The 14,650-nt window shown below is 42.9% G+C and overlaps 2 protein-coding genes across 3 annotated transcripts in view; both read left to right on the plus strand.

Moving 5' to 3' along the window:
• The first annotated feature begins 34 nt into the window (after positions 1-34).
• Positions 35-11,704, plus strand: LOC131937716 (golgin subfamily A member 6-like protein 2). Of its 2 annotated transcripts, none has more exons than XM_059295321.1 (8): positions 35-158; positions 2,734-2,829; positions 3,189-3,338; positions 4,451-4,639; positions 5,529-5,643; positions 6,024-6,118; positions 9,670-9,816; positions 11,396-11,704. In XM_059295321.1, exons 2-8 carry the CDS (start codon positions 2,803-2,805, stop codon positions 11,636-11,638), a joined length of 966 nt encoding a protein of 321 aa, XP_059151304.1. In that variant the 5' UTR covers positions 35-158; positions 2,734-2,802; the 3' UTR covers positions 11,639-11,704. The 2 variants fall into 2 exon arrangements, with proteins under 2 accessions (XP_059151304.1, XP_059151306.1); XM_059295323.1 differs by having other exon boundaries at positions 62-150.
• A 1,969-nt stretch (positions 11,705-13,673) lies between these two features.
• LOC131937708 (uncharacterized) overlaps positions 13,674-14,650 on the plus strand; it is a 30,884-nt gene continuing 29,907 nt past the window's right edge. Inside the window, exon 1 of the mRNA XM_059295309.1 lies at positions 13,674-14,515. Within this exon, the coding sequence (XP_059151292.1) occupies positions 13,674-14,515 (842 nt within the window). The remainder of the gene's footprint in view (positions 14,516-14,650) is intronic.

The following is a 14,650-nucleotide window of genomic DNA, read 5'->3' on the forward strand; positions in this document are numbered from 1 at the left end:
GCACCGCTAGAGGGGAGACATATCACCCCACGGGGAATCTATAAAACCAATCGAGACGCGAGAGATCGAAGACGAGACTTTGGCCCCATATCGGAAACAGGGAAAGATTTCTTTTAGGTGCGCACAAGACGCGAACAGTTGACTTGCGAGGTAAGAAGGTAACACACATTTTATTTATTTATTTTGTGAGTGATAGTTTGTAGTATTTACAGAAGTTCCTACATACATGTATGTTTTGAATTTCTTTAAATTTACACCAGCAGCGTATTATGTATTTGTTGATACTTTTTCTTACGCCAAGACTATCACTTAAAACATACAAGCATTCTGCGAAGTCTATAAAGCTTATTGATTAATACAGTTATTGATTAAACATTTATTTGTTATCAGGGTTTAGCTACATATTAATATAAAAACAATAACCCATTACAAGGTACTTTAAAAACCCAGTGAACAAGCAAACCTACTGTTAATAAATCGCCTATAACAAAACAGGGGATTTATATTTCACCTGCGTGCGTTCACTAATCTATAAGAAGTTTTTTTTAGGGATCTTATCAATCGTAAACACCGTATGACCCGATTTGTTATGATCTTTGATATCTAAGGTCCTAAGCTCAAAACACAAATTGGGGAGACGTAACTCCGAACAATTGGGTTTATCTTTTAGGGTTATTAGAAAGGGATAAAGTATCCCAGTTGTCGCCCTTTACCCTCCGTGACGTCACTGGATTTATTGTTAAATCCGATCGTCGGAAACCCCAAGGTCTATTCTGGTATTATGACGTAAGGGTTGGGGTTTGGGGAGGGGGGGGGGGGGGTTGGGGGGGATATTAGACAAGTCTTTATTTTGTTAAATAAGGTCTTGTGACACTTCCTGCCTTAGAGTGCGTTTAACAAGTAGTAAATGTTCCGAAAAGTTACCGTCTAAAAATAGATTACAAAAATGTAATCGTTGCATTGAGTTTATAAAAAAAAAATCTTTCTGTGTAACTATTACGTCAAGTACAATGAGAACAGATAGCCATAAACATGTCAAGGTTAAGTGGGAACTGTTCTGACAGGCAAGAAAACTGCGTCTTAAGGCTAAATCGATAAAGTAGTCAAGTCAAGGCACAATATATTTGTAGCAGGTACAGACTTAGATGTACATACAGTTGTACCGGGTACACACATACATGCACATACAGTTGTACCGGGTACACACATACATGCACATACAGTTGTACCCAGTGGCGTAGGCAGGGGGGGGGTTAGGGGGGTCATAACCCCCCATAGACCCCTCGGTATATAAATATAAAAAGTATGAGGGGGGGGGTGCAAATCGAAAGTTTGAGGGGGGGGGGTGCAAATCGAAAGTTTGAGGGGGGGGGGGGTGCAAATCGAAAGTTTGAGGGGAGGGGGGTGCAAATCGAAAGTTAAAGGGGGGGGGGGGGTGCAAATCGAAAGTTTGTCCCCGGGTAAAAATTGGAACCTCCCCCCCCCCCCCTTGAGACGATCCTGGCTACGCCACTGGTTGTACCGTTTACATACAGTTATATCAGGTACAGACTTACAACGACATACAGTAGGAAGACCTAGGCACTGTTACAGTTCTTCTTACACATCTAGATGTACTAAAATAACCCTACAGGAGCATATATCTTTACCGGGTACAGTTTTATACTGAGGCATACACTTTTTACCAGGTACAGTTTTATACTAAGCCATACACTTTTTACCGGGTACAGTTTTATACTAAGCCATACACTTTTTACCGGGTACAGTTTTATACTAAGCCATACACTTTTTTACCGGGAAAAACCCTACATTTTCCGTTTAATTTGGTAGATTTCGAAGATTTGTACATTCAAGGAGATTGTTTGGTCAGCACTTTGCCCAGTCGCCTTTGTTTTCCCCTTACGTGCAGCAAGGTACCCCTCAGAATTGGGTGGACTCATGGACGTTCCTCTGACTTGAACCCGGATTCGAACTCAAGACTTTGGGTTACGAGTCTAGCGCTCTACCGCTAGGCCTCACCGTCCCACAATCCTTTTAGACACACAATGGCATTCCGAATAAGGAGGAGGTGGGGGGGGGGGGGGTTTAATAATTCTAGTATTAAACAGAACAGAACGTCACACTTTCGTTTTTGTTCGAGAAACACTGCTAGCCTCACAGTGTCTATTACTGGAACCAATGTAGTGGCGTATATACTTTATTAAACGTGATCTCAGGACAAATGCAACCCATGGACAAAATATCTCAGGACAACAATTACCATGGATCTAAAGTATCATACAACACCTAGCCTTATGTATATATATATATATATATATATATATATATATATATATATATATATATATATATATATATATATATATATATATATATATATATATATATTGAACACCCCCCACCATTCCCAAGATAACTTCATAGCTAGACCAATGCATGATTGTAAAGATATAATGAAAATTCAAATATGCATTGATCTTATCGGGTGCCGTCACGTGATTCTATTGATCTCTTCAAGTGATTGGCACCCCACTACCAACCTACCAGACATTCGTAGATAGTAGGATCTTTGTTGACTGGAAGAATTTTTTTCAGACAGCCTTTCTGTTGGGAGATTTCTAGATATGTTTTTAGACAGGTTTTTCCATTTGTATTAAAATACGTTTTGTATAGGTATGACAAATTGTTTGATCAATACACGTTGTAATTACTGTAATCCTCCAAATGGTACAGGCTGGTACGTCTGTGTGGTAGATTTATAATGAACAATATGTGACGGCAAGGAGAGTTATAAACGTTAACATGTCTGGAAAGTCAAGAAATTCAAAGGTATATAAGTTGAACTGTTGTTATATAATTAACAAAAACAAAAACAAAGTAAAGAAAAATAAGGAGTACTTTTTTTTTACCTTTTTTGTTTGTTTATTAAAAAAACGTTAGTATCAGCACTTAATAATATTCAGTCTTGAGTAGGCTTTTGGGATTCTCCTACCTTAAACTTAACGTGTTAATTAAGTGGGGTACAATTCATGCTGGTTTAACCCAAACCCAAAGTTAAAACGGTTTCTTTTTTAAAACGTAACAAGTAAATTAAGTAGCACGCAACGAATTATGATCTAGTCTAAACCCAAAGTTTGAGTAGTTCCCGTTTTTGTACGCCTAAAATATAACTTGGTCCAACTCCCCAGCCGGCGGATATAAAGATACATGGTACAAAGTTGGTCAACACCATCACAACCACCACTACCAACAACAACAACAGCTACGTGATCAACGATGATGATAGAGATAGTGTTGGTAGTCAACCACACACACCATCAAGCGACACCGTGGAGCAGGTAATGTTGTTTTGTTTGAAGGAATGGTTGGTTCATGTCTTCAGTAGGGTGGGTTTTTGTCTTCAGTAGGGTGGGTTTTTGTCTTCAGTAAAGTCAGTTCTGTGGTGTAATGGTTGGTTCACGTCTTCAGTAGGGTGGGTTTTTGTCTTCAGTAGGGTGAGTTTTTGTCTTCAGTAGGGTGAGTTTTGTGGTGTGATCGTTGGTTAATGTCTTCATGAGGGGGAGTTTTGTGGTTAATATCTTCAGTAGGGTGAGGTTTTGTCTTCAGTAGGGTGAGTTTTGTGGTTCATGTCTTCAGTAGGGTGAGTTTTGTGGTTAATATCTTCAGTAGGGTGAGTTTTGTGGTTAATATCTTCAGTAGGGTGTTTTGTTTTCAGTACAGTCAGTTTTGTGGTGTAATGGTTGGTTCATGTTTTCAGTGGGGTGCATTTTGTAGTTTCATGATTGGTTATTGCCTTCAATGCAGTCAGTGATGTGATGGTTGGTTATTGTCTTTAATGCAGCCTGTTTTGTGGTTGCTGTCTTCGATAGAGCCAGCTTTGTGTTGTGCTGAGGTTTTACTTTCAGCGATGGTTATTGACTAGGTCTACTAAAAATGTTAATCTATTTCGTTGTCAAAAAATATCCTCCCTCCACGTCTCGTGTGTGTGTGTAGTGTGTGTGTGTGTGGGGTGGTGGTTGCAGTGCTAGTGTCCGCATGTAGTTTACTCAACTCTTAAAAGTACCTGACGCGTCGGCCGTAGAAATAACCAAAATGTATATGCAATACCGCAGTCACGAGAAAACAGGTACATTGGACGTAATCTATTCCACATAGATCTATTTTGCCTTATTCCTTTGCTGCCCCTAGTGCAGCAAACAGCTGCAGCTAAATCCCTCAACAGAAATCTGTTTTGTACATATCTCTCTCTCTCTCTCTCTCTCTTTCTCTCTCTCTCTCTCTCTCTCTCTCTTGGAGCCCACGTAAGCCCAGAAGCCTTTGCTACTCTTTCCACAGTCTTTCTCCAAGATTGCTCTGGTCGGATTATTTTTTTCTTCCACATATTGTCAGGACTAAGAAATCTACTTTAACCGCCCCCCCCCCCCCCCCTCCACCCCCCCCCCCTCCCCAGGTGATGAGCATCAACCGACGTCTGGTGACCCAGATCGAGACGCTGAGGTTGAAGGTGGAGGTGGACACCAACAACCACGAGCGGTCCAAGAACACCCTCATCAACAGCACCAACAGCGAGCTCCAGGTCAGGCAGGCGGAGATTGACGAACTCAAGACGGATCTGGCGGAGAGGGAGGAGAGTGCCAAGGTAGGGGAGGGGGTGGCTTGGTAGGCTAGCTCCAAGGTGGGGGAGGGGAAGACAGGGTTGGTTAGTCCGAGATGGAGGGGGGGTGAGTGGACCTAGCTCCAAGTTGGGGGGGGGGGGTAAGTGGACTTAATGGGCTAGCTCCAAGGTGGGGGGAGGGGTGGAGAAACTTGGTTGGTTAGTCCGAGGTGGGGGTGGAGTGAGTGGACTTGGTAGGCTAGCTCCAAGGTGGGGGGGGGGGGGGAAGACAGGGTTGGTTAGTACGAGGTGTGGGAGGGGTGGTAGAAACTGGGTTGGTTAGTCCAAGGTGGGGGGGGGGGACTTGGTTGTGTCTAATGTGGACTGTAGGGGGGTGGAGAAACTTGGTTGGTTAGTCCAAGGTGGGGGGGGGGGGAATGGGTTGGTTAGGTTCAGGGTAGAGGGGGATTTTATAATTGCTTAGATCTAAAATGGGGGGGGGGGGCTTGGTTAGCTTGGTCCAAGGTGGGGGGGGGGGGGGACACGCTTTGTTGGTTAGGCACAAGATAGGGGCGGAACTTCTTTGGTTAGGTCCGGGTCAGGGGGTTGGTCAGGTCCAGGGGATCTTGATTGATTTTTATGTATCTAAATTTCTGATAATAAACGACACAGCTCGGGGCTTAGGGGAAGCTGAGTGTTGTGATAGATTGGTACGGAAGGGTTACACATTTTAAAGTCTTGTATTCAGTGCTAGTTACCAAAGTCTCCTACAAGAGTTTGTCTTATATACAACCTTTGTATTCATATTAAAGTTTTTGTAACGTTAAAACATAAAATAATCATAAGAATCAAAAACATGAGTGATTTGTTTTCATACGAAATTGCTTGTTGCGTTGGTTTTAAAATTGTTCAAATGTGCGTCCCGATGGTGCAGAAACTGGTGGAGGAGAACGCCAAGAAAGATATTGAGATACAGAACCTGCAGCAGCAGTTGGACGAGCTGAAGGAGGATGTTGCGGTGTCCAAGGAATACGCTCAGGAGATTCAGAGTGAGACATTTGTGTGTGTTTGTGTATGTGTGTGTGTATAATGTGTATGTGTGTGTGTTTGTGTGATGCGTGTGTATGTGTGTGTTTGTGTTCCTGTGTATGTTTGTGTGTTGTGTGTATGTGTTTGTGTGTGTATGGGAGGTGTGACTGCAAAATTGTGATTTAGCGCACTTACATTAAATTCTCAGTTCTGCTAGCTAGAACTCACATTGTTCTTCAAAATCCAGCCATTAAATGACTTCAATCGTTCTTGTTATTTGAGTTTTCACAATGGAAGTATTCTGGGTGTTGCTGTGTTTTTATGTATGAGAGATTATATATTTGAAATGAATAGCATCTTCCATGTTATTGATTGATTGATTTATCGATCTCTCCCTTAGGGCAACTGGACCAGCTGACCTTAGATAAAACGGAACTGGAATGTGGGACAGTGTACAGGGAGAAAGATGAGCACATAAACAGACTACAGAAGGAGGTGAGTAGTTGGTTGACTTAGTCTACAGACGGAGGTGAGTAGTTGGTTGACTTAGTCTAAAGACGGTGGTGAGTAGTTGGTTGACTTAGTCTAAAGACGGAGGTGAGTAGTTGGTTGACTTAGTCTACAGACGGTGGTGAGTAGTTGGTAGACTTAGTCTAAAGACGGTGGTGAGTAGTTGGTGGACTTAGTCTACAGACGGTGGTGAGTAGTTGGTTGACTTAGTCTACAGACGGAGGTGAGTAGTTGGTTGACTTAGTCTACAGACGGAGGTGAGTAGTTGGTTGACTTAGTCTACAGACGGAGGTGAGTAGTTGGTTGACTTAGTCTACAGACGGTGGTGAGTAGTTGGTGGACTTAGTCTACAGACGGAGGTGAGTAGTTGGTTGACTTAGTCTACAGACGGTGGTGAGTAGTTGGTTGACTTAGTCTAAAGACGGAGGTGAGTAGTTGGTGGACTTAGTCTAAAGACGGTGGTGAGTAGTTGGTGGACTTAGTCTAAAGACGGAGGTGAGTAGATGGTTGACTTAGTCTACAGACGGTGGTGAGTAGTTGGTTGACTTAGTCTACAGACGGTGGTGAGTAGTTGGTGGACTTAGTCTACAGACGGTGGTGAGTAGTTGGTTGACTTAGTCTACAGACGGAGGTGAGTAGTTGGTTGACTTATTCTACAGACGGTGGTGAGTAGTTGGTGGACTTAGTCTACAGACGGAGGTGAGTAGTTGGTGGACTTAGTCTACAGACGGAGGTGAGTAGTTGGTTGACTTAGTCTACAGACGGTGGTGAGTAGTTGGTTGACTTAGTCTACAGACGGTGGTGAGTAGATGGTGGACTTAGTCTACAGACGGTGGTGAGTAGATGGTGGACTTAGTCTACAGACGGTGGTGAGTAGTTGGTTGACTTAGTCTACAGACGGTGGTGAGTAGATGGTGGACTTAGTCTACAGACGGTGGTGAGTAGTTGGTTGACTTAGTCTACAGACGGTGGTGAGTAGGTGGTTGACTTAGTCTACAGACGGTGGTGAGTAGATGGTGGACTTAGTCTACAGACGGTGGTGAGTAGTTGGTTGACTTAGTCTACAGACGGAGGTGAGTAGATGGTGGACTTAGTCTACAGACGGTGGTGAGTAGGTGGTTGACTTAGTCTACAGACGGTGGTGAGTAGGTGGTTGACTTAGTCTACAGACGGTGGTGAGTAGATGGTGGACTTAGTCTACAGACGGTGGTGAGTAGGTGGTTGACTTAGTCTACAGACGGTGGTGAGTAGATGGTTGACTTAGTCTACAGACGGTGGTGAGTAGATGGTGGACTTAGTCTACAGACGGTGGTGAGTAGGTGGTTGACTTAGTCTACAGACGGTGGTGAGTAGGTGGTTGACTTAGTCTACAGACGGTGGTGAGTAGGTGGTTGACTTAGTCTACAGACGGTGGTGAGTAGGTGGTTGACTTAGTCTACAGACGGTGGTGAGTAGGTGGTTGACTTAGTCTACAGACGGTGGTGAGTAGGTGGTTGACTTAGTCTACAGACGGTGGTGAGTAGGTGGTTGACTTAGTCTAAAGACGGAGGTGAGTAGGTGGTGGACTTAGTCTAAAGACGGAGGTGAGTAGGTGGTTGACTTAGTCTACAGACGGAGGTGAGTAGATGGTTGACTTAGTCTACAGACGGAGGTGAGTAGATGGTTGACTTAGTCTACAGACGGAGGTGAGTAGGTGGTTGACTTAGTCTACAGACGGAGGTGAATAGATGGTTGACTTAGTCTACAGACGAAGGTGAGTAGTTGGTTGACTTAGTCTACAGACGGAGGTGAGTAGGTGGTTGACTTAGTCTAAAGACGGAGGTGAGTAGGTGGTTGACTTAGTCTAAAGACGGAGGTGAGTAGTTGGTTGACTTAGTCTAAAGACGGAGGTGAGTAGTTGGTTGACTTAGTCTACAGACGGAGGTGAGTAGATGGTTGACTTAGTCTACAGACGGAGGTGAGTAGGTGGTGGACTTAGTCTAAAGACGGTGGTGAGTAGTTGGTTGACTTAGTCTACAGACGGAGGTGAGTAGGTGGTGGACTTAGTCTAAAGACGGAGGTGAGTAGGTGGTTGACTTAGTCTACAGACGGAGGTGAGTAGGTGGTTGACTTAGTCTAAAGACGGAGGTGAGTAGTTGGTTGACTTAGTCTAAAGACGGAGGTGAGTAGTTGGTTGACTTAGTCTAAAGACGGAGGTGAGTAGATGGTTGACTTAGTCTACAGACGGTGGTGAGTAGTTGGTTGACTTAGTCTAAAGACGGAGGTGAGTAGTTGGTTGACTTAGTCTAAAGACGGAGGTGTGTAGATGGTTGACTTAGTCTACAGACGGTGGTGAGTAGTTGGTTGACTTAGTCTACAGACGGTGGTGAGTAGTTGGTTGACTTAGTCTACAGACGGAGGTGAGTAGTTGGTTGACTTAGTCTACAGACGGAGGTGAGTAGATGGTTGACTTAGTCTAAAGACGGTGGTGAGTAGTTGGTTGACTTAGTCTACAGACGGAGGTGAGTAGTTGGTTGACTTATTCTACAGACGGTGGTGAGTAGTTGGTTGACTTAGTCTAAAGACGGAGGTGAGTAGTTGGTTGACTTAGTCTACAGACGGAGGTGAGTAGGTGGTGGACTTAGTCTAAAGACGGAGGTGAGTAGTTGGTTGACTTAGTCTACAGACGGAGGTGAGTAGTTGGTTGACTTAGTCTAAAGACGGAGGTGAGTAGGTGGTTGACTTAGTCTACAGACGGAGGTGAGTAGTTGGTTGACTTAGTCTAAAGACGGAGGTGAGTAGGTGGTGGACTTAGTCTACAGACGGAGGTGAGTAGTTGGTTGACTTAGTCTAAAGACGGAGGTGAGTAGGTGGTTGACTTAGTCTACAGACGGAGGTGAGTAGTTGGTTGACTTAGTCTAAAGACGGAGGTGAGTAGTTGGTTGACTTAGTCTAAAGACGGAGGTGAGTAGATGGTTGACTTAGTCTACAGACGGAGGTGAGTAGTTGGTTGACGTAATCTACAGATGGAGGTGAGTAGTTGGTTGACTTAGTCTAAAGACGGAGGTGAGTAGTTGGTTGACTTAGTCTAAAGACGGAGGTGAATAGTTGGTTGACTTAGTCTAAAGACCGAGGTGAGTAGTTGGTTGACTTAGTCTACAGACGAAGGTGAGTAGTTGGTTGACTTAGTCTACAGACGGTGGTGAGTAGTTGGTTGACTTAGTCTACAGACGGTGGTGAGTAGATGAAGGACTAACCCTACGAGTAGTTGGTTTGACAAGGCTTAATTTGTTGCTAGACTTAATCTATGAGCTGTTTGTTTGATGAAGTCATGTTTACTTAATGTGAACAGGTTTTATGTAGTGTTCCGAAAACTGACACACAAAAAACGTAATATTCCTCTGTATTTGTTATTTAATAGTTTTATTTATCCCACAACATTTGCATAGTAGTTGAGGGATGGCAGCCTCTATCACAGATCAGAGTTTGTTAACTAAGCCAATACCACCAGCTTTATATTTTACATTTCACTCATGAATTCTGTGTGATTTTCTTAGGTGACCTCCCTTAAGGAACATCTAGCGACTCTAGACAAAGAGCTGTCGATCGCGAAAGAGAAGATAACCCAACAAGGGGCAAAACTCAGGTTTGCAGAACTTGACAGGGGAAACGAGAAGGTCAAGTTCAAAGAAGAACTGGCTAAGGTGAGTACTTAAATAAAATTTTAATTTAGGCTTGAGCAGTCTCTGATACCCATTTGTGAAGAATGTGTCATGTTTGTTTTTATATGTCCATTGCAGTGTAGGTATACACATTCTAATTGGCAGTTTAGATCGGACTTTAGTCAGGTTAAGTAAATAAAACATGCACATGTAAAATATAGATAAAACAATCAAGAAACTAGTTTAACTGCAGGAGAGCTAGAGCTGGTGGCCGATATTAACATGACTTTATAGGACTGTAGTTAACGGCCCATAACTCCAGCAGGACAGAGAACTCTGGAGAGCTGTAGTTGGTGGCCCATACTCCAGCAGGACAGAGAACTCTGGAGAGCTGTAGTTAGCGGCCCATAACTCCAGCAGGACAGAGAACTCTGGAGAGCTGTAGTTGGTGGCCCATACTCCAGCAGGACAGAGAACTTTAAAGAAGTAGTTGGTGGCCCATACTCCAGCAGGACAGAGAACTTTAAAGCTGTAGTTGGTGGCCCATACCAGAGGCGTAGCGACCCTTCCCGGCGCCCGGGGACAAACTTTTCGATTTGCACCCCCCTCGAGATTTCGATTAGCACCCCCCCTCAAAACTTTCGATTTGCACCCCCCTCGAGATTTCGATCTGCACCCCCTCCTCAAACTTTCGATTTGCACCCCCTCAACCTTTCAATTTATTTTTCCAACCCATTTTGGCGCCCCCTAAGGTCGGCGCCCGGGGACATATGTCCCCCCCCCCCTCGCTACGCTACTGACCCATACTCCAGCAGGACAGAGAACTCTGAAGATCTGTAGTTGGTGGCCCATACTCCAGCAGGACAGAGAACTCTGGAGAGCTGAAGTTGGTGGCCCATACTCCAGCAGGACAGAGAACTCTGGAGATCTGTAGTTGGTGGCCCATACTCCAGCAGGACAGAGAACTCTGGAGAGCTGAAGTTGGTGGCCCATACTCCAGCAGGACAGAGAACTCTGGAGATCTGTAGTTGGTGGCCCATACTCCAGCAGGACAGAGAACTCTGGAGATCTGTAGTTGGTGGCCCATACTCCAGCAGGACAGAGAACTCTGGAGATCTGTAGTTGGTGGCCCATACTCCAGCAGGACAGAGAACTCTGGAGATCTGTAGTTGGTGGCCCATACTCCAGCAGGACAGAGAACTCTGGAGATCTGTAGTTGGTGGCCCATACTCCAGCAGGACAGAGAACTCTGGAGATCTGTAGTTGGTGGCCCATACTCCAGCAGGACAGAGAACTCTGGAGAGCTGTAGTTAGCTGCCCAAAACTCTAGCAGGAGAGAGAACTCTGGAAGACTGTAGTTAGCGGCTCATAACTCTATCAGAAATGACGAAAGATAACGGTTTTGAAAAGCTTATAACAAAACAAATTAATCATTAATATTTAGAAGTGTAAACGTATTCTGGTAGAAGCGATATCCACCGATGAACAAATTTCAAAGATACGTTCTACTTTCTCAAATCCTTTGAGTTTTTGTTATGTTATTGTAGGATAACTCTGGTAAAATTTTATTTAATATATGCACTACTTATGTTAATTGAGTTATCCTACTATGTTCAACAAGGCCTCCCAGAGCATGCGCATGGAGGTGGAGAAACTCAGGGAGGTGATGAGGAAGCAATGGGAGGAGATGAGAGAACTGAGGCAACAGAATGAGGGCATGAGGAGCGACATCAAGGAGATCCGCGAGCTGTTGCGTGGGGTGCAGCCGGCTGACCAGAGCGGGGCCCTGCCGGGTGACCAAACCCCCCACAAGTACGGTCCGTCCCTGCCAGCGCTGGCGGGGAACGCGAGGAGGAAGAAGTAGAAGATGTGTACAAGATGGGGTGTGTACTTGGTAACATGAAGATAGTGTGTACTGTGTGTGCGGTGTGTACGGGAATGTGTGAACATTGTGTACAGTGGAGTGTCGTGAGCACAGTCTTCGGTGTGTAGGATGGTGTGTAGTGTGTATTCTTTGTACAGTGAGAAATGTCTTCACTGTGTAGAATGGTGTGTAGTGTTATTTGATGAAGAATTCCGAACAAAAGTATCTTTAGGTTACTGGGACGTTGACCCCTACATTCCGACAGCTTTTTTTTTCAAAATATGTTTAAAAATGTACCTTTTTAAAAATTAAAGTGTGATTTATTTATAATGATGTGCTTTAATAATAGACGTTTTGAAAACTAGATTATCTTTCTATTTTTAGAAGTTTTGAAAAAAACACCCAAAAGCCAATCATGTGTTAGTCGTCTCTATAATGCCGCCTATATATAATATAGCTAGCTAGTAAATACCGTTGAACACAATCATTTAGCTAATGATGTAAGATAGTTATGATATAATTCATTAAAGATACTAAACACATATGTACGTACTTCCATTACGTCACCAATTTACTCCTCATCATAAAGAGATGATCTATGTGGTGTATATTAAACAGACAAATGTAACGTCTTTTAGTCCTGGAACTACACAATAGCTGACTTGTAAGGGGAAATAAACCTTTGATTTTCATCATCCCCTTGACAGTATCCACATTTCACTCAGTATAAGAGCAGCTTTATAGGCATCGTTGTTTTAACAATCGGAGGCGATATTAGGATGGCGGGAGGGGGGGGGGGGGGGGCTGTATTACACACACGTTAATTTAAAAAAAGTGAGAAAAAATTATTTAACCTACACATTGCTTTTGAGAGTAGCATTGACAGTAGTGTAGTTTTTAAAAAAATGTTCTTCCTAATTTATTCGGGTGTAATTGCTCAGTCAAAGCACGAACGTCATTAATAAAATTATAACATCAAGACATTGAACACACTCGGCTGAAAGAAAGCTAGAACATCGGATGGTTGCTTCAATGTATTCACTTCTACAGTGTGACCTCCCCCAATATATGCTGGTAAAAATTACTGGCTGAGTCAATGAATGTGCTTATAAACTACCAGAGTAAAGTAAGCTGATACTGTTATGCTACTGTATTTTGCAAAAGAGAACAACAGCTCGTCTATTGTATTAATATGCTCATTCAACTGCACCCATTGTAAAAAGTGTGTACATTTGTGTAACAGTATTATATTACTGAAGTATTAATGTATATAACCAATGATATTGTTTTGTATTCTGTTTGAATGTAGTCATCAGATGTAAGATTAAAAAAAAATGTAAAATAAAATTAATAATTAAATGAGACGACTGTTTCTGTGTTGATTTTCGTTAACACATTTTATCTAAAAATCTGAAAAATGCGAGAAGGGTTCAGTGTTTCTTCCAGACTTTTGACTCTCTGGAAGGGTTGTATGTAATTGTGCAACGAAAAGCCAGGGGAAGCAGGGTGGGTGGGAGGCACTTATAGGAATGGTTGCAGCCCATAATTTCTATTTTAATTTAATAATTTAAAAAATATATCTTGGGGGGGGGGGGGGGGGGGCGGTGAACATTTACCGGACTACCACCCCCCCCCCATCGAGATATGCCTAGAAGAAACACTAGTCCTAAAAAGCGCGAGTTTATTTTTTGTTAAGCTTGTTATTTAGAGTTACCTTTGTTATTGATTTTTTTTTTGACGATACTCTCAAACCAAATTGTTTTCGAAGTTTTCATGCGGAAGTGATCTCGCGGCAAGGAAACGTAACTCTGATTTAAAAATAAACACAGCAGACTTCAACACAGCGTTCTATGTGAGTTCCTCATTTTAAAACTGATGAAAACTCCAACATTTATTTAAAATTACAAGTCAAAGGTCGGTTATCATAACAACAACAATGAACTTACTGAATTAATAATATTCTAAGATGCACATTACGTCTACGATAGCCCTTCTCTACTTAACAAGTGCCTATTTTTTCGATGGGTTTCGCTGCATGAATCAAACCAATTTTGGATTTTCTCAAAATGTTGAGGAAGTAGCTCTAGATCTAGTAAAAGATGATCAAGATTTAGAAGAGTTTAATGGTCGAAATATCCCAAACACGAATTCTCGTGCTGCTTTGCTTTCGTCTTTCTTAAGTATGATACAAGCCCAAGAAGAGAAGATATTTCCTCTTTTTCATAGTGACAAGAAAAACAATGGCGCAAACAGTGAGAAGATGAAAGAGAAAACTTTAAGTAGCAATAAGGACAGATTGAATGGAGTTGTAGAGTATAACTTTAGTACTAGTGGCAAAGGTTCAAATCCGACAAATGGGGTTCTAAGTCTGACCGATGAAGTTCTAAGTACTAGCGGCAAAGGTTCACATTCGATAGATGGGTTTCTAAGTACTGGTAGCAACGGATTAAATCTAAAAGATGAGATTCTAAGTATTAGTACCAAAAGTTTAAATCCAACATATGAAGTTCTAAGTACAAGTGGCAAAAATGTAAACAGAACATTAGAAAAGAGTCTAGATATAAGTAGCTCAACTGATATTTTAGAAGTGAATCTCAGTACCGTGAAAAATTACTCAAACGGGACCACGATGAGCACCGACAAGGGCCTGCTCAAGAACATGCATCGTCGGTTCCTCAGCAATGTGCATGCCTCACTCAAGCATCACATCAAGAATGCTGAAGACTGGGCTATGAGCAAGAAGGAAGCGGGGGAACTCTTTGAGGTCTATTATACCTGTCTACAGGACAAGCTGGCCGCTTTGAAGTCGGAAGAGTTTCCGATAAAGACGGTCATGGCGATTGAAGGGGAAAAAGTGATGATGGACTGCAAAGTTTGGTAATTTTCTTTAATTTATCATCGTTATATTGTCTCGCTTGTGCCCAAGAAACGTGGGGCAGATGAAATACAGTTCATCTGTTTCAATGATCTCGGCATACAAGGGGATAGTGTGGTCATCACTATGCCCAGCCA

This window comes from Physella acuta, unplaced genomic scaffold, assembly GCF_028476545.2.
Source record: "Physella acuta isolate Inbredline_101_S28 unplaced genomic scaffold, ASM2847654v3 ptg000219l, whole genome shotgun sequence".
Classification (NCBI taxonomy): domain Eukaryota; kingdom Metazoa; phylum Mollusca; class Gastropoda; family Physidae; genus Physella; species Physella acuta.

Bases quoted from the DNA above. Each gene is read 5' to 3' on its own strand.
- LOC131937716 (XM_059295321.1), top strand. From the start codon at position 2,803: ATGTCTGGAAAGTCAAGAAATTCAAAG. The intron at 2,830-3,188 runs GTATATAAGTTG...CCAACTCCCCAG, and splicing joins GAAAGTCAAGAAATTCAAAG to CCGGCGGATATAAAGATACA. The intron at 5,644-6,023 runs GTGAGACATTTG...TCTCTCCCTTAG, and splicing joins ATACGCTCAGGAGATTCAGA to GGCAACTGGACCAGCTGACC.